The sequence below is a fragment of the Opisthorchis viverrini genome (genome assembly GCF_000715545.1).
Source record: "Opisthorchis viverrini unplaced genomic scaffold opera_v5_389, whole genome shotgun sequence".
NCBI lineage: Eukaryota > Metazoa > Platyhelminthes > Trematoda > Opisthorchiida > Opisthorchiidae > Opisthorchis > Opisthorchis viverrini.
Genome location: NW_008752050.1, coordinates 384,378 through 403,331, shown reverse-complemented (window position 1 = coordinate 403,331; position 18,954 = coordinate 384,378). Strand labels below are relative to the sequence as shown.

Here is an 18,954-nt window from a genome sequence, read left to right as displayed (position 1 = left end):
CTCGACTTCCCCAATAGAAAGAAAGAAAGCGTTCAGCTGTAGCACCCTTCCGGTGCCTAGCTGCCATGCCACCCGAAGGAAGCACAAGTTCTAGGATACTGCCAGGTTGCCCAAGCCTAGACAGGGGAAGTCGAGTGGCGGAGGTCGGGTTCGAACCACGGACCTTCCGGTCAGTAAATTCGCGCTCTAACCACTTGGGCCATCTCGCCTTCCCCCCTCCCCCCAATAGAGCCCACATCACGGTAAGGCCCAATCTCTTCGTGACTGTTGTTCAGTAACGTTTGATGGCCTGAGCATGATTATCGTCAATGTAGGCAAACCCAGTTAATAGGGTTCGGATGAACAAATTCCCAGACGCAGGTACCCATGCCGTTGAGTACCAAATCAGAATTTGGTTGGCATAGGCCGGAAAATATAGGGTTCATTGTGCCAAAACTCCTTCAGTACAGTATTTCTATGTCTGTGTCACTTTTCTTTTTCACCAGACGCTTCACCTTTCCATTTTCTCTACAGAACCGTACAAATCCGATCCTGGTCAGTCTACTCGGATCCCAATGACACGCGTCGAATCGGATACCGTTAGATTTCCCGTGACCAGGTCCGACGGCCTACAGATGAATGGGTTGCAAGGTAGTCGTCCCTCACCCAAAAAAACTGCACAAGACCAAAAGGATTCAGATCTCCTGGGTAAGTGACTTTTTGTACGCATGTTTACACCGATTCCCGTTACTGACACATTCCCACGTATGCATCTCTAACGATGCCCATCATCCGAGCGTACCGTCGACTATTCGACACGAGCTCTTTTGTGTGATCAGTGTGCGGACTATGGTCAAGCAAGTGGGTAGGGCATCAGACTGACGTCGTGGTGGGGAAGGTGCGTTCAGATTACAGGGACTCTATGTGATTTATGGGCTTCAATTTCTGCGACTATATAGGTGATATCTCCTCTGAATGTGGATTATCTACCGGTCGTTCTAACTCTCACGCTTTGGACTACCGGTTACGAATCTGTGCTTACTTACTTACCTTTGGAACGGTCTTTTTCTCATTTGTTCCTGTCCAGATCCGGATCGTATCAATGAACTTCATCGACGCAATCGACTTCAACCGCTTCACTTACGTACGAGCTACCCAGTGGAAACCCAGGCACGTTATCTGTTTTTTCTTCGGGTCTGTTAGTCGTTTTCATCATCCCACTGCCCATATCAATTTCCTGTGTACGATGTACGATTTTGTCCAGCTTCTCTTTTCCTCAGTAGCTCCCGAATCATATAACTGGTGAAAAATTTGGGCCCGTATAGGAGTTCACAAGGTGCTCTCAGTTCGGATGATGTGATCCAAATTCCTTTAGCTCCCCCCTCCAAACCAGCTTTCTGGGTAACTTCCTTGCCTCCTCTTTTGTGGACGGTAAGCACGAGACTTCTTCATTTTCTGTTGATTTGGACTTCCTCACACAGTGCGTCGAGCCAGAGCAGGTGGCTGGTGCCTTATCCCATCTTGCATCCACCGGACAAAGCAGGGGACCCTTTCTTCTCTCTAAACCGAAACAATCGTTCCGCAAACCGTCTGCCACGAATGTTTTGGGCACTGTACCTGAAGACCATCGAACTGTTCTGCGTGAAGTGGATGAGGACAACCTCCTTGAGGCAACCCATCGAAATTCGGTCCCTGGTTCTAGTCAGCCACCTAACCGACTGAAACTACAGGAAACGGTCGTCAGCTCGAAAGTGGACTCTCCTGTTGCTGCCGGGTATCAGCCGATTCCGAGGAATATTCAGGCAATCACGGATGCCCTGATCGCCGCCTCGTACGATCCTTCTGCGATGGCCGAAGCGCTCTCTGCGGAGATATCGAAGGCTTCATTGACCGCCAGAAACAGTTCGCGGTCGGGCGATACTAGTCAGTCCACTGTGCGCACACATTCAGCCAAACCGGGAATGCATCTAGAAACCTCGGATGTGAGTTTTTTCTTAATTTTTCTCCTTTAACAGTAGTAAATCGCTTATAAGGTTACTTGAATTTCACACTCATGCATTACCGGAATGAGGCATGAACTGGGCATAGCTGCCCCATGGTCACTTGCAATTCATTTGCTCTCTTTGAAGAAAAACGGTTCCCTGGTTTTTACTCGTGCACATTTTTGCTGCCGAATCATTCTGTTTAGAGCTCCTAACCTGTCTGCGCCAGACGTTTTCAGACCTTTGAATAAGCCGGCTTGTGAATTCCGCCTAAAGCGGCGCACATCACGCTTCGTTTGCTGCACCACGCATCAAAGTATGTCGTTGTTGTTCGATCTGCACTACCGCCAAAACCCAGTTCAATTTTGTAACAGTGTCCAATTGTACGCTGTGTATCCACTCGGAAAAGACAATCCTACTTAACACGGGGGGTTCGAGGTGATGAATAAATGGTAGGACTTTTTGGTCTCATGAAAACAATCGGCCGCGTTTTGCGTTCCGATTTTCACCAATCAGATAGCTACACCAGGATTCGAACGCATGATTTTCGGGTCCAAAGTTCACAGCACTAAGCGGTCGCTAACCTTATTTGAGTGCAAAAATAAGAAGCGCCTGAGCCTAATGGGAAGTCTGCTGGGATCAACACTGGCACTCACTGTTCTGGGAACGCCGGAATAGAAAATAACCGCGATATTTTCCTTATCACCAACGCTAAATATTTTGAATATTTTCCAATATTCTTAGTTCCCTTCATTCCAATTACTCAAATGACTTTTGACTTTTCCAGACACTTAGTTTCCGAGACTGAGCTGTTTTGACTTTCAAGTTATCACTAGATAACTTGGAATGCTCGATACTTGCAGCTTTTAGCTCGTTCCACTTGCTTGTAACCCTGGTCTGATGAATACTTTGTTTTGTACACCCAGAAGGATAAGTAGCACGGATCAGATAGCAGACTAGGAGGAGTTTCTAAGACACAGTTTGTCAACGATCAGTTACGCCGACCACTACGTTGTGACTCAAATCAAGCCTATCTCTTGGTTTAGGGAACAGAGAAGAAGAGTATAAGTCTCCTACCGATCAAAGGTGACAATGTAGCCAATAATCTCCGATACAATGGAGGTCGGTTCTAAACCGCCGGGGACGAGATGGACCAAGTGGTTAGAGCGCGAATTTACTGACCGGAAGGTTCGTGGTTCGAATCCGACCTCCGCCACTCGACTTCCTCTGTCTAGGCTTGGGCAACCTGGCAGTATCCCAGCCCTCGTGCCTCCTTGTGGCATAGCAGCTAGGCACCGAAAGGGTGTTACAGCTGGACGGTTTTTTTACACTACAGAGGCGAGCAGATAATTCGACCGCCGGTTCTGGCTCGTTCAATCTAAGCTCGTTCGCGGTCGCCGTGAGACGCCCTGGCAGAACAGTTTATGTCTACCTTGTGGAGTGTCTTAACACCCCCCCCCCTTAACATGGTGATGCAATTAATGTCGCAACTGGATTGCGTGGGTCAGAGGTCAAACCAAAAACCATAGTCACTGATCGCTGGACGTCTTGATACCGGCAATCGCACTGACCTCATTCGTTATTTCCAAGTCCAATGCGGATTCAGGTAGAACATAAGGTTGAGGGACTGCGCCTGCCTGATGAGTGGCGAAACCGATCACAGGCTGCTAAAGAGGTCTCAGCAACCTTATGAGTAGTGTCTTCCGAGTCTTGTTGCTGGCAATTTCCGGGAGCATAGTAATTAGAATACGTCAGCCGGTAGTATGTGTTCAGAATGTTTTGATTTTTGATCATCGTGGCACTGATCATGTGACCAATTGTACGCATTCAGCAAGTGTCCATTCAACAATGGCCGATCTCCATATTGCCATGTAACCTTGGCATATCATGACGTCCATGTCTTGGAAAAATGGACTCAGTTTTCGATTCCCTTTTGTTTTCTACGCAAGCCTTGTTTCTAGCTGCATCGTAGCTCTTTCAGTTCCACTCTGTATTCTCGTGAGCTTCAGAGGAGCTGAACTGTTCTTCCATTGCTTCAACTTGTCGCTGGTTTTCTTATTTTGCTCCGCTGTGCAGCCGATTGAACTAAAACTTAGCCATCTGTGCACACCCCTCATTGTATGAGCCGACACGAACCACATGGTCAATGAAAATGTCATGCCGACAGTATGCAGGCAGCGAGTTGGCTGGATTTGTTTCATCTCGATCTTGTTTAGCTTATTGACCGAGATGATCTTATTTTGCATTCCGTGGTATCGATGTTTACAAGCGTGCCAATTCGTACAGTGCCTAACCGAAGCCAAATATGTGGAATGTTCGGAGTGTCGCCTTCCTGGCTGGTCATCACTACCGTGCATGTTGCCAAGTGCACATTTCTGCAATTTTATGTGTAGTCGTCCTCATAGCTTTGGTGTTTTTTCTCTGAATTCGCTCCAGGAATTGGAAAAAAATTGGTGTTTTTCTCTTTTGATGGGGTGTGTTCAGAGTGAAAGAAGTATTAGTTATAGCAAAATGTTGTATGCTCCACCCTTTCCAAACTGCGAATTGCGCGAACGGCTAAAAATCGCTTCTTGAATACGGTACATCGATTTTCTGAGAAACATCTTCGCTGATTAGTAAAGTATCTCCTCCATTAATCGTTGCAGGCGGACTACAGCGCACGCTTCCTGCATTCAGAGGTGTTGGAGAACTTTTTTGTGTGATGCATCATTCCTCTTATTCTTTCCAGTGTTCGGGGTTCCTAATCTTCCAGAGAGGCACATGCCTGATGGTACAGGTGTGCACGGTAAAATCTCTGTCGAACCTTCAGAATTCCTTACCTAGTGACAAATCATAAGTAACCTGCTTGGAAGGAAAATTTTCACACGGACCTGCCATCTAAGAAACCGTCCCTCACGGACGGCGTATGTTGAAGTGTGATTCAGGGATGACGGTCACCATATTCTGTCTCCGTGCCAGCTTACCACACTGCACCTTGTGGCCGAATAGCGTAATATTCAATAACTACCTGAAATGTGGAAGTTCCTGCTAACCTTAGACATTCGCGAACTACGCGCTGTTGATGGTTCCTAGCATTGATAGAACAGCGTTGCAACGCTTCACGGATTCCCAGCATTTACTCACTTCATTATAAATTCGGTTTAGCATGGTCGAGCTGTCATACAATTAACCGAGTAGTACTGCATGTATGTGTGCAGTCTGATAAATCATGCATAACAGTGGTTGCGATCCGTAGTTCAGTACGCTCGATCCCGATGTGCGCGTGTGACCAAACAGGATGTGGAGTTTCTTTCTAAAATTTCACCCTAAATTTACGAAATTGTTCAATGTTTCAATCTTCTGGTTTGTTTGAGAAAATACCTGGCTTGCTAACATAGAAAGACTCCGTCGATATGTCTTTTCACCGTACTGAAGCTGAATCGTCTACAGAATTAATTCTGTCAATCCTTCCTTTCCTTCTGTCTAGCTCAACGGTGTTTCGCGGCGCGTCATCCAGTCCACTGATCTCACTCCCCCTACCTCGTCGCCTTCCAAACACTCGCATTTTATTGACGAGAACACAAACCCTCCCGTTTTATCGGTTTCAGTCACTGGAAACATGACGTCTTCTCCCGATCGCTTCGTTCGCCCATCAGCCCCCTCTCGTGCTCGTGGGCATCGACACAACTCTGGCGGAGACAGTGAGGACTCGCTCAGTGTTGCTTCTAGTATTCGAAGTAACAAGGTCAGTTTAAGTTCGCCATTATTGACACCCCTCACCCCCTCATCTGTCTATAAGGTCATAGCTGAAACGGGGGCACCACCGCCTCATTGTTTTCCACTCTTACTACACACCGGCATTATCCCCCAACGAATCATTGTATTCATTACAGGCACGTAGTTTGTCTTACATTGAAGATGAGGCAGTCTTAGACGTAATATGCTAACCATAAGGTTCTGAAGATTTCGACAGCCCACGACCGCTTTCGCCCTTGTTGTGGCTCATCAGATAGGCGCAGTCCCCGAGTTTCTGTGAGTATTTTGCTAATTTCCTTCAATTTGGATTAAAGCAGAACGGAAACTCGGAGACTGAACCTACGGGATGAGCCCCAACAAAGGCAAAACCGGTTATACGCTGTCCAGGAGTTTTCAGCAACCTTATGAGTAGCTTATTACGTCTACACATGCACCGCTATATCTGGAATATCGTCGTATCAGCTCAAACATGAGGCGGCATGGTGCAGCACATTCTGCTGCCTAAAAGCATCATAGAAATGGGAGATTTAGCTGTGTACTAGGTGAATCTGGCGTCAAAACGAAGTTGACATGCAAACGAGTGTATATGAGGTAGTCTTCCTCAGGCAAAATCTCTTCATGTGACACTTCATTAGGTCGATGGTAAATCTAATCAGCCCACTGTCGGTTCCACCATTGAGGCTCATCAACTAGGCCCATGTTCAGAAATCCCATACATCTTATTTTATAGTTGAACACTATATTGAGCCAGTGTTGAGTGACACACCTATTAATACATCCGAGAGACAGTTGAAATCTTCCTGGATCTCTCGATCTTCATATTCTTCAACCGAATGTGTCACACAAAGACCGTCTTATGTTTCAGCTGAAGTGATATTCAATATCTCGGAGTATGCCCCTTCAAATGGTACTACTACTCATGACGTGGGTGAGAACTCTAGAAGCGCAACTTTTAAAGATAATTGCCTTTATTTGAAACCTGCGCTTTGATAATCTCACGTGCACCAATGTTGACGTGAAATGGTAAATTTGGCGAAGGACTAATCCATCAGTCCACTAGCCATGTACCAGTAGACATTTATTTTGTGTTTGCGGTAGATTTAACTGTGTCTCACGTGAGTCTCTTTTGTGATATGCTTCAGCTAATTGTTTTTCGCAAAGGCTACAGTGTCATATCAGGATATGTTAAATTCCACTCTAACTGAAATAGGAAGTGGCCTATGTGCATCACATTCAGTTTATTAGTACGAACGAGGGGTTCGGTTGCATTTCCGTTAAATCTCCATTTAACACTAGTTTATACTGCTTCCAGTCTGCTGATTTTGAAAAACTTCGAACAACTTACTATTGTTCGAGGTGTTTGTGAGCCTCTTTGCTTTCTGCGTACTCCCCACCGCAAGTTCTAGTTTGTTGAAATCATCGATCATCAGATCTCATCCTCCCGGTTGAATATAAGTCACAAGTTAAATTTATTTTTCACCGCTTAACTTTACCCGGCCATAATCCCCATAGACATCTGTGGACATCTGTTTCGCAATTAGCAGGTCTCGTGCGTGCGTTTGAGTTTCCGGCGTGTGACACATTAGACCACAGTGTGTTCACGTGTGTGATGTGAGGCATCGTCTGCGGCTGCTCAGTCTAAATGGTACTCTTCCTTAGCATGGAGACCCCGGGTCCGAGTTCCGACCAATGACGGTCTTTCCGTTTGCATGATTTTCAGTTAAGTCTGTTGTAGCATGGGATGTTAGGAAGTCAGTGGTATTCGATATTCGCTATATAGGGCACCGTATGCGAACTGCTGTGGGCGCGTACGAGTATAGGGGAAGCTTTCACCTGAGTTCACCAAGTCCAGTGGTATAAGACAAGGCTGTCCTCTCACTGTTCCTCTTCAACTTTGTTGTTGATATGCTGCTTCGAATTTCTCTGCCGCCCTGAAATTCTACCGACACGTTCCCTCACAGACATTGAATATGCAGACGATATTGATCCCCTTGGTTCACATCCCTCCCCAATGCAGACAGTTTGAATAAGCGAAATATCTCTGCCGCATGGTTTGGCATGCGCCTCACACCTGCAAAGTGCAAAGTGCTGCTACAAGGCTGGGTGGAGTCGAATCCACACCTCATACTTGCAGGTGAGCCGATCGACGTGGTAGATAAATTTGTTCACCTGGGCAACTGTATCAGTTCCGGTGGATTAAAGATAATAAAAGATAAAGCGTTCAGCTGTAGCACCCTTCCGGTGCCTAGCTGCCATGCCACCCGAAGGGAGCACGAGGGCTGGGATACTGCCAGGTTGCCCAAGCCTAGACAGGGGAAGTAGAGTGGCGGAGGTCGGATTCGAATCGCGGACCTTCAGGTTAGTAATCCGCGTTCTAACCACTTCGGCCATCTCGCCCCAGTTAGATCCATATCCCTCATAAAATCCGCAAGAAGCACTGCCAGGTTGCGCAAGACATACGAAATCTGTTAATGTTTGACTATCGGTGTCTCCGAAGCAGTGGTCCGGTCTGGTGGGGATATCGGATTAGTAACGCTTAGGTACGCTAGATGGAAGAAGGAACTCTCCCGCTATGGATGAATTACTCAGGATTCATAGGTCACTCATGCCAGAAGACCGTCTACCTCTCAGAGCTCTTTTCATCCAGCTCTGTTGTAATTGGAAGCGACTGAGATCTAGACAGTGTATGATCTGGCAATAATGTATGAAAACACTAAACAGTAAGCTGAGTCGGGTCGACAACTACCGCCCCTCTGGATGGGCACCTCAGGAGAGTCAACTCACAAATGCAACTCACACTAGCAGAAATGGCCCAATCGCGCAATCAGTGGCGCCCATGCATCGCCTTCAATGTGTATCTACCCGATTTCCGAACAAACTGAACATGCCTTCGCCTCCGAAGCTTGGTTGTATATTCCACTTTCTCGTTTTCCGGTGATCGACACTGCAGTGAAACCAATGTGTCTATGGCGCACGATTTATAGCCGATAAATTGAAAATTGAATTAAATTCGACGTTCGCGAGGATGCAGTAATGGCACACTCCGGTTCTGAAATGTGCCGGTATGGAAATTGATACTACTGGAACCACAAGGCACGTAGAGCACACATTCGCACAGATTGTGTGACGTAGGAGAGAAGACCGGAGCGAAGTAATAACTTGCATGTATTGAAACCGAAAGTACAGGCGCAAGTCAACTACAGGTACAGCTATTGCTCAATGTCACTTGAAGAGGTGTACAATCGGGCCACTGCTTCTTGTCTGGGTCTCGTCATGGCTACCTGTAATAGGGAGAGAGATACGCACAAATTAAGTCATACGGTAAACATGCGTGGGCAGGTTCCGTCAAGTTCGGATTGTGTTACACTCTCTTCAACACAGCCCAACTCACCTTCCCGTCCCAATTCGAAACAATTTCCGTGCACTTTTCATTGTTTGATTCGCCGCTGAAAATTGTTAGGACCTAGCATAAGACTGAGTAAAACTTAACCCACACCTCGTGCAAATGAGCCGATCGATTTGGTAGATGAACGGATCTGTCTGAACAGCTGCCTACATATCCGCAGGCTAGCGAAAGATGAAGTCACTCGCCGATTTGGGGTGGTCAGAGCAACGTTTGCCAATCGACATTTCGTGGTGCCGACGTGGCATCTGTTTGACTCTCAAGGACACTGCTGCGGTGCGATCTATCTTCTATCTATCATCTTACCTCACGGACTAGAGACGTCACCGCGTGGAGTAAATCGTCGATTACTCTCTGTGTGAGCATCAGTTTCTCCGAAGCGTCACGCGGTTAGGTTAAAGGCATTATATCATTTATTCTGGTGTACACCGGAAGGTTTTCATAGTGGAAAACAACCCCACCCGAATGAATGCTAGAGGAGTGTTTGCCTCACGGTGCTCCCCTCATTCAGAATAGTGATGACCCAAAGGTGGCTGGTCTGACAGCTTGGCGCGAAGGTTAATACAAGTCAACTCAATCGTGTACGAAACTGCCTTCTCCCCGGTCGGGGACCTCAGGATGAGGCAAACCAGTGGTTAGTCACCTTGACAAGTATGATCCAGTCACTCAGCCAATGGTAGTCCGGCCTACTGCCCTCAGTGCATAGTCCCTCCATCTGTTGCTTATCGGACAAACGAAGCAATTAGACATCAATGAATCAGTCTGTCCGTTGCCTCCGATGTATGACTATCATCCCTTTATTCTGCAACAGTGTCGGGACTCGATGCGCAGGACGATATCACTTTCGCTCTGTCAGCGACGGGGGAGCATGGAGGTCAAGAAATTTATCCTAACCATATTTCAGTTCAATTAATTAGTTGTCAAACTCGGGGACTGCGCCTACCTGATGAGCCCCAAGAAGGACGAAACCGGTCGTGGGCTGTCGACAAATTTTCAGCAACCTTATGAGTAGTGCATTACGAATATAGTTGTCAATCTGTTTGCTGATCTTACCAGGAGAGACATCATCAGTGCTTGGTTGTGTTTAGTTAACTACTAAGTATCTGTCCCGATATTTGTTAAACTATCCTTCTGGCTTACTTTTCTTGTCAGCATAACATTACCCAAGAAGACAGTAATAAACCCTTGACTGCATCCAACTCATCTCCACATTTTCGGTGATCGTTCACCATCTAGGTCCACCTATCCGCCACCACGCAAGTTGCGATGTTCTGTGTCTGTTCAGTTTGGAAAGAGTTTTACCCATGATTGTTTGTAATCTCCCATCGGAAAGAAGATGGTTTCCCTTTATTCGACGAAACTGCGTGACCCGGTTGATGTTGTGCATTCTAGTCATGCGTGTTTTTCCATACACCACAGAGATCCTGGTGTGCACTTTCGCTATAGTGCAACCGTTTATCATTTCCCTGGCCTCAGTTCATTTGTCACTGCAACATAGCCATTGGTTGTCACCCCACCCCTCACTGCACGTTGCATCCACGCGCCCAGTCACATGGTTAGCTGTCCAGGTGCGGATTTATCCCTGTTAGAACGCTTTTTTCTCACTTTACAATGTTGTTTCGGCAGCTACACGATTCTGTTCATAAATCGTCCCGTGGTGTGAACATAATTTGGGTGTAGCCTAGAGATTTCCACTCGTCCCAATGAAGCAGGCTTCTTCGGTGACAGACCGCAAACTCAACACTCTATGATTCCACTACTAACAAGAACTCAGTAGCTCAGGTCTCCTCTAAGTTCTCCAAAATATGCTATGTGGTCACGGCATCTGTCCTCTGCCTTATATTGCAAAGGAGAAAAATCTGCCCGGTTCATTCATTTTGAGCGAATCGTGAGCAAGTTTCGTGGGACGCGGTCCTATGTTCTCGGTATTTTGTTCGCTCCAGATAGGTGAGTTCAGTGTGTAAAATAGCTGAAGGAATTCGAAAGACCATTTTACGAAAGCTGCGTCATGGCAGTTATGTTATCTCATCCGCAGGATAGCTCTCCGCGATCTGGGCACTCAGAACCACGACAGTCGCACATCTTTATGTGTCCTCATGTTGTTTGGCCTGCTTATCTAAGTGATGCGCAGTGAAGAGGCCTTTGTCGCGTGCACCGAATTTTAAGCGAATCAGTTCATTTCCCCGACTAGTTCTGCTCTCGTTACCATCACGCTCCACCGCGGTCGGTCAGATCTGTGTCTTATTCCCGTCCGAACAACAGCCGATCTGATATAACCCTTTTGGAGAAAGTACGAACAGCCAGCAACATAGAGCATAAGAGCCTCGTAATGTTTCGCTGTTTTCGTGGTCCTTATGTTCGGTAACTCTTTGTGTCGACTGTTCTCTTTCGCCATCTCGCAGTCACGATGTTGTCGTATCTGTTTGTATCATTCGGCCACTTCCTTAGCCCATTCGTCTCTATCGGTACTTCTTGGTTGTACCGAAGTAAAACTGGTAGTGCAATTTTCCCATCCAGTTTTGACCGCAGTATTGCTCCTTCATAACTTGGATTCCGCGCTGAATTATTCAGCTTTTGTAGGCCTGCCACCTACTCATACCTTATGGACTCACTGAACCTTGTCTTTTTAGTTCACATCACTATCGGCCTCCCATCGGCCCGCATCAAAGTGCATTTACCCAAACGTTTTCTGGTGACTCATTTAATTCCTGTCACCTTCCGGAATCCACCCACCACCACCACCACGGCCGCACCCCCAACACAACCACATGGACGCATGCGGCCAGTGGTCCATACCACACATCGTGACTCACACCTCTTGCAGTAACCATATTTTATTCGATTTTCATAGTTGACACCCAGGTTGGTGGGGTGGTGGTGGTGGTGTAAGGTTGAACGGGCGTCCAGATAACGTTTCCGATTAAACTGCGGTCATCCACGTGCCATAAATAATTGCGCTTTGTACCTGCACGTTAGCTATCACGCTAGCTTTCCGCCTGCCATTACAGTCAGTCTGCTTCCGCTGTGTTCCGCTTAACCAAGACTTTGTTAGCTATGAATCGTGCCCACCAGAAATTATCATCATTAATAATCAGACCGTTCATCCGTGAATGCCTACCCGCTCGTAAGAAAAACCGACCCGAAAGAATGATACCAAGGGTGGAGTCGAACCAATATCAATGTCTAGTTTGTTTTGGGGTAATATGCACGGAGTTTGAACGCTTGACTTCAATTCATCGAGTTCCTTTGTTTTTTTCACGTTGTAGAGCTCTATTGCTTTCGAGATCCCAAATGAGCAGGCCACTGTAAAGGTTCGACGCCTTCCAGCTTCTCGCCGTCCGCCATCGTCCACCACTGCGCGACGTGGCGCTGAAGGAAAGAGGAAACCACAACCACCAATCGCTTTGAGTTGTGCCAAACTGCCTTTAGGACCCCCCGTGTCGGGTGATGACAACAGCTTTCCTGCTGTTGAAACTCCCATCCAACGAAACACTCGGGTATGTCTTATTCTACATCCTGTCGCGGTTGATGTTTCACCCCTCCCCCCCTTAGTTCAGCCGGATGGATGCGTTAAGGCTCCTCTGCATTTCTACATCTGGGCAGGTTGGGTTTCACTCATCTGGATTGCTTGCCAGATCGATTTAAAAAATGTTTCGCTGGACAGCCTTGAGACAACGCGAGTTGTGTAGCTGGTCCGATTCGTTCATTGCGAAACTGCCAATAAGTCTCTTGTCCGAAGTCAAGTGTCACATACCAGCTGTTGCATGTCGAATGGATATGATTATTTTTGTGCTGTTTTTAGGCTATTTACAAATTTTTAACCTAAACTTGCCTAATCTCACTCCTATTCTGCCGTCACAGGGTAGGGCACTTTTTAGTGTATTTGGAACCTGCTTCAGGGTCCGTTTAATTGGTTTTCATGTATCAAGCACCCGATGTGATTTTGAGTATCGGCAGTGGCTCTTAACGTCAGTTGATCTAATCGTTAACATCAGGATTTTTTTAATTTCGTCATGGCAACTTGTGCTTACTCACTTTACCCTAGGTGATAATAGGTACAGTGAGTCACTGGATGGAATGCGAAATTCCTTTGAGATTTTATCACACATACGAAGTCGATCGAGGCTAAAATTCATACAAGCACTGTACGGTTCTTTCATCCTAATTGGGACTCGTCAGCACTGCGCGTCTCACAGATATCCGGGTCCATTCTAGTTAACCATACCATCCGGTCACGTATGTTTGATCAGCACTCGTCGTTCACGTGACCCTCGAATAAGTAATCCACTTAGAAGGGACTATTTCCCACAAGTTTTATGAGTCTCTCAAATAACTTGTCAATCGAGGAGGCAGATCACGCGATGTGAACTGCGTGGTTGATGGATGAGTGTCATATTTGGACACCATTACTTGGATCCAAACATTGTTTTTTTTCAACCGGAAGGTTTCGGAGTCGAGTCACCTTAAAGACCACTTCCAACATGGACAAAACAGTTGTAGAGTGCTTTGCAGCGCAAGTCGTATTCACTTGATTTCAAAATCTCACTACCTACAAAAAACCCAAAATGGTTTATTACTGTATCAAATAGGTTCGTTTTCACCCGTTTCATTTTGTGTTCACACTCTTTTTTGTTCACAGTACCTCAACGAGACATCCGGCGTTTGTCGCTAATGGCCATTCCTTTCACTCACTCGTCCATCTCTACCATTTCCCGTTCATCAGAGCCCATTTTTACTACCCATTGTTGCTCAACAGATTACTTTCGTCAACCCTTCCGCATCCCTATCCACCAAATGTGTCCGCAACATCTCCTACTTCTTGCAGATGACACAATGTATTTTTTTCACCTCGCTTGGCATTTGTTCACGAATACACGCGATTACCGGTGTTTTCCTAAGACGAATTTTTTTCACTTGCTCTGGGGGCACCAGTCGCTTTTGCTGTCACATTTGGGCCGATTTTGTGCCATGTTCTGGGCTTCTTCCCTAGATTGGATGGTTAGAACAGTCTTGTAGACGTGTTGTAATACCTTGATTGCTCTGACTAGTTATGACAGCATGCAACAATGCCATCCCAAGGTTTGTACCGCTTAGAGAGATCTATGTTGGATTCTGGTCCTGTCAGGTTGCCCAAGCTTAGGCAGGGGAAGTCGAGAGAGAGGTCCGGTTCGGACCACGGACCTTATGGTCAGTAAATTCGCGCTCTAACCACAGAGCCATCTCGCCTCCCATCCCTATTAGGACGTACTACTTAATCTCCGCTACCTTGTAACGTCATTCGTAGTGCGCATTCCAAATTATCTCCGAGGTATCTCTGAAGTAAACTTGTCATGCGATTCAGTCGATCGCGTCAACCCGGACCATTGTATGCTTTCCTCCACCACCTCTACCTCCTGGCCACCGACTCAGCCTTCAAAATGCTGTTCTTCGAAGAAGAGAAAAATGCGAATTGTGCTAGCTTAGCTGCTGAAGATGAGTTTTGGTAGCTCTGCTTGATAAAAGAATAAACAAATCCATTCTGTCGTAACTCTTGTGATCAAATTCGGTTGCATACACCGGCAGGAAGGGGCTAGTGTGACTTTCGGTCAGCGCCTGTAGTAAAAAACAAGCTCCACACATTTGAGTGGATCCCATTGTATTTATTTTCATACATCCAAAGTAGGAAAAACTAGCTGAGAACTGGAACTATCCACATACTTCACACCGCAAAATCGGCAGGTGAGAACGACTTTTCTCCCTCAGTTCATGCATTCTTAGGAGTTGACGGCGAAATTCGTTGGTTGGAAATTCACCGCATGAGTTGTGTTCGTCTCAAAACATTCGCCTGATCTTATTAATATCCAATACCAAACGGTCCTGCCGAGTGGTCTGACCGATTGCGCTTACGAAGCGATCAGACAGTCGAAGCAAGCAGGGAATTTCGGACGAGGATAATTGGACACGCACGTTTTCCTCTCCAGAATGCTACTTAGCTCCAGGGGCTAGAAAGACTGGACGGCGGCATTCTATTTCATGGGAAAAGCCACGGATTTTTGTTTGAAAAAAATTTGTCTTGCTAGCTTCCACATACAAAGTGTTGGAGAAATAGGTATGATGCATTTGGAAGCTGATGAAACTATTCGAAATACTAATATTTAGACTTGGTGTGCGGTGAAGAGAATTCTGGTCCCAGTCGGGGCAATGAAGCTGGAAAATGTCATACAACAGTTGTGGATTGCTGTTGCTCAGATTTAACCTCGTCATCAGTTCACAAACTGGCTGTGCTCTGTTTCGAACATGCAATTTGCGAGACACTGATCGAACAGTGCACGCTAACACTTGGGCGGTTAAAAACTTACGGGAATGACAGGTGTGGACCACGAGAGACCTGTATAAAAAGAAACAATTCCGGCAACAACATAAATTCTTCGCGTTGGCAGGGTGTGGAGTACAGCGCAGCGATGGATCAATGATGGTGCGTTAAAACGCTAGCCGTGGCCGACCTTCAACCCTGGTTGGTTGTTCGGTCGGGCGATTCTATTGGTTGTTTTCCGTGCCTTGATTGATAGGCGACTGCATGGAATCTGCCCAGCTCAGCGAGCAAAGCAACGACCATCTAAGCTAACCGAGTTGCCCACATTCTCCTAAATAGTAAATGAGTTCTGTTTTCCTTGTGAGTGAAAACCACGCATCAAGTACGATCGCTCGTGACCTTTAAATCACTTCGATAGTTCTTTGATTACATGTGTACTTTCTTTTAGTGGATCCACCAAGCAGACTGATCCAACCAATCGTGAAAAATATGAACTACGGACTTCGTCGTATCAGGTCAAAGGACCGCACTACTACACTGTTTTATCTGGAACATTTCGGTTCATCCAAGTTTGGCTCGGGATTGAAAGCTAGCCATCTCAGATGAGTCATAAAACTTTTTCCTGAACTTCCTGGCAATCCGGGCCAGAATGACCTGTAAGCACATCCGGGACAGATGCAACAATGTCTCGCGGGCATATATGCTACATGTATGTGCACGTCAACTGTATCGTGCTTGCTTGCGTTGATAAACCCTGCATTGTACGAATGGAGCGAGCAATCATCTTCAAACACATGCCCCAACCCAAATGAATATACGTGACACTGAGTACAATTAATCCTGTCATTCGTTAACCAGTACAGGTGTGACGGTGATACTACTTATGGTGAAGGCATGCGAGTAGTATGTTTTCTTGTAAGTCCGCTTTGCGTCTCTTGAAAAGGGAGATTTATTGCGGAATTTGTGAAGTTGCTTTGAAGCATTTGCTTGAATTTGAGCAATAGTCAACGAATACCCCGGAAATTTCAGGAAGATGAGTTCAAGAGAAGATGGATGTTCAGTTTTTGGAATTAAGATGTATATGAGAGCTTTGCTTCCCTGTTCAAAAGTCTGTAACTGGTCAGTTGGCATTTTCTAATAAATAGAAGGCCTTCTCCTTCCACAGGTAGTTTAAAATCGAAACCTACCGATAGGAAACTTTCGATTCACGCCCGTATTCGTTGTGATCATTTGAAAATAGCCAAATTTGACTGACATGTGAATGCAGCCTTCGTTTTGCTCGGCCAAACGCTGTGGTAATCCTCAGTTCGTTTTTATCGAGTGGTTGAGATGTTCGGTATACCGTGTGGTTGTATCAAGGCACTGTTCGTGGTATCTCGGATCCAGCTGACCAGAAATAATAAAAAAAAGTCAATAGTTGCTCGTCACTCATTATTTAGTTCGAAAAAGCATACAGTTTTTGGTGTAAAATTTCGAGCTGCATCGAATGGTTGTTTCAGTCTTGTCCACCCGCCATTGATTTGATGTGACAACTGTCACGAAAGTTTCCAGCTTTCCTCGAAACAAGACACCCCAGCATTCGAAACAACACATTCGTATCTGACCATTGTTTCTCGTTCACACGGTTTTGTAAAGTCCAGTAAATTGGAAATAGCCAGTGAATGTTGTCCATCTGTTGGATACACACGTCAAGGGGAACCGTTTTCTTTGTCATGTAATCCTATAGTCAACATTACATCTAAATTTGACCGAAAAGGTCACAAAATTTTAAGGTCAGAGATAAGGTACGGTGGAGGAAACTAATGATGTGCACACGGTGTACACACGGAGCACTGGTGTTACCGTCCAGTCTACGCCGTTAACCCGGTTTTTCGGATTCCTGAAACGGCGAAGAAGTTGCGTCACTTGCAGTCCTGGAACAAATCTACATAGATCACCTTATATTACTTCGAACCTAGGAACAGCACGAGCCTATCCCAATATCTGAAGAACTAATCCTGTTCGACATGTTTTGAAATCGTTCCGCCTGATGAAAAACCTCGAACCGGCATGGTGTCTAACAAGAGATTTGATGGTAGTTAGCTGTCCTCCGCCTGAGGCTTTGTCGCTCTAACCTTGTCCACTTTATTATCCATCTCCTTTTTGCTTCTTTTACACTCCACGATGACGATAAGAGAAATTTGTTGATTCTGAAATCATAGTGATACGGTCTTCCATGCCCTTGTTTCTTTGAACACAACATACTAAATACGACCAACGGTTATGGAACCCCACTTTGCAACAGTTCTTTCACCCTAATAAAATCCGCAACAGTTCATCTCCAAAGCTAGTAGTCCGCTAAAGTTCACAGTTCACGCAGGACTTGCATTTCGCTCCTCTGGTTCATTGATTCCTGCCTCCATTCCCCTGATTAGTTATACGAATTAGTGTCACTTGTCACACTGACACCGTCGATACCGCAATGCAACTTTGTGACGGTTCATAAGTTTCCGTTGTCGCGTTTACATTCATCGGGTTCAAGGTCAAATAACACTGCACTTCCACTGTGCGCGTGGGAGGTGAATCACGTGAAAGTCTCCGCATGGGCTACAATCACAGACAACCGGATACTTCTGGTTAGATCGATCGGTCTCCGTAACTGGTCTTGTAAAACCGGTAGATGTCAATTTGGATCGGTGTGGCGTCAGAGACGATTTGGCCTGAAGCTAATAAAAAAATTCTGTCAGTAGTAAATTGGTGGACGAACATAGCCTAGTGTGTCGATAGTCCAAGAAGATTTTTTGAGCGTTTCATTATAGATTTTAAAAAAACACTTTGGTTGTTGGAATTTTTAAATTTATAACCATGGTGCAATATTGGATGGGTTTAATTCAGTTGCAAATGTCGCTTCTCGAATTGTATTTCTCAGAGAGTGGCAGTATGACTGTATGCTTGTTCGGGGTTCCGCTGAGACCGTTAGGACCAAGTTATTTTCGGTCGTGGACGGCGCAATCGAACGCCACACTTAACTATTCAATGGAGCGAGGAGATTCCGTATTAAGGAAGTACAAGCATGCGACAGCAAACGGAAACGTTTTTTCAACCTTGGTCAAGATTACCCGAACACCAAACAAGAAGGAGGTTCAGCGAACTTGTGAGTACTTTTTTTCGAAAAAATATGAAACAACTTTATAGAAAAACGATCGTGCGTAGGACGACCGACATGTGCACTTTAACGTACAGTTTTCATATGAACGAAGTGGTTCTCGAGAAATACACTCATTTGCAAATCAGTTTGGTTTTCCGAAGTGTCAAAGAGTTCTCAGCAACCTTGTGAGTAATTTCCTCCACGAAAATATACTGCGATATCTCGAATATCGTCCTAACTGAAACATGAGGCGGCCTGTGTGCAGCAAATTCAGCTGTAAAATATCATAAACGAGGGATTCACTTGAGTCTCTCGTGAAAACCAAATTGGTTTGCAAATGAGTGTATTTCTCGAAAACAGTCCAATTTGGGTTTAAGTAGAACATAAGGTTGACGGAAACTCGGGGAATGCGCCTACCTGATGAGCCCCAAGAAGG

General features: G+C 45.8%; 2 protein-coding genes across 2 annotated transcripts in view; one reads left to right on the top strand and one right to left on the bottom strand.

Moving 5' to 3' along the window:
- The window catches only part of T265_15228 (hypothetical protein), a gene marked incomplete at both ends in the record, with an annotated part of 56,617 nt that extends 42,528 nt beyond the window's left edge, over positions 1–14,089 (top strand). Inside the window, 6 exons of the mRNA XM_009177108.1 lie at positions 514–687; positions 1,067–1,137; positions 1,461–1,961; positions 5,428–5,685; positions 12,366–12,596; positions 13,823–14,089. Coding sequence (XP_009175372.1) covers positions 514–687; positions 1,067–1,137; positions 1,461–1,961; positions 5,428–5,685; positions 12,366–12,596; positions 13,823–14,089 — 1,502 coding nt within the window. The remainder of the gene's footprint in view (positions 1–513; positions 688–1,066; positions 1,138–1,460; positions 1,962–5,427; positions 5,686–12,365; positions 12,597–13,822) is intronic.
- Positions 5,424–18,954, bottom strand: part of T265_10659 (hypothetical protein) — a gene marked incomplete at both ends in the record, with an annotated part of 51,100 nt that continues 37,569 nt past the window's right edge. Inside the window, 4 exons of the mRNA XM_009177107.1 lie at positions 5,424–5,732; positions 9,088–9,159; positions 12,218–12,468; positions 15,438–15,466. Of these exons, the coding sequence (XP_009175371.1) occupies positions 5,424–5,732; positions 9,088–9,159; positions 12,218–12,468; positions 15,438–15,466 (661 nt within the window). The remainder of the gene's footprint in view (positions 5,733–9,087; positions 9,160–12,217; positions 12,469–15,437; positions 15,467–18,954) is intronic.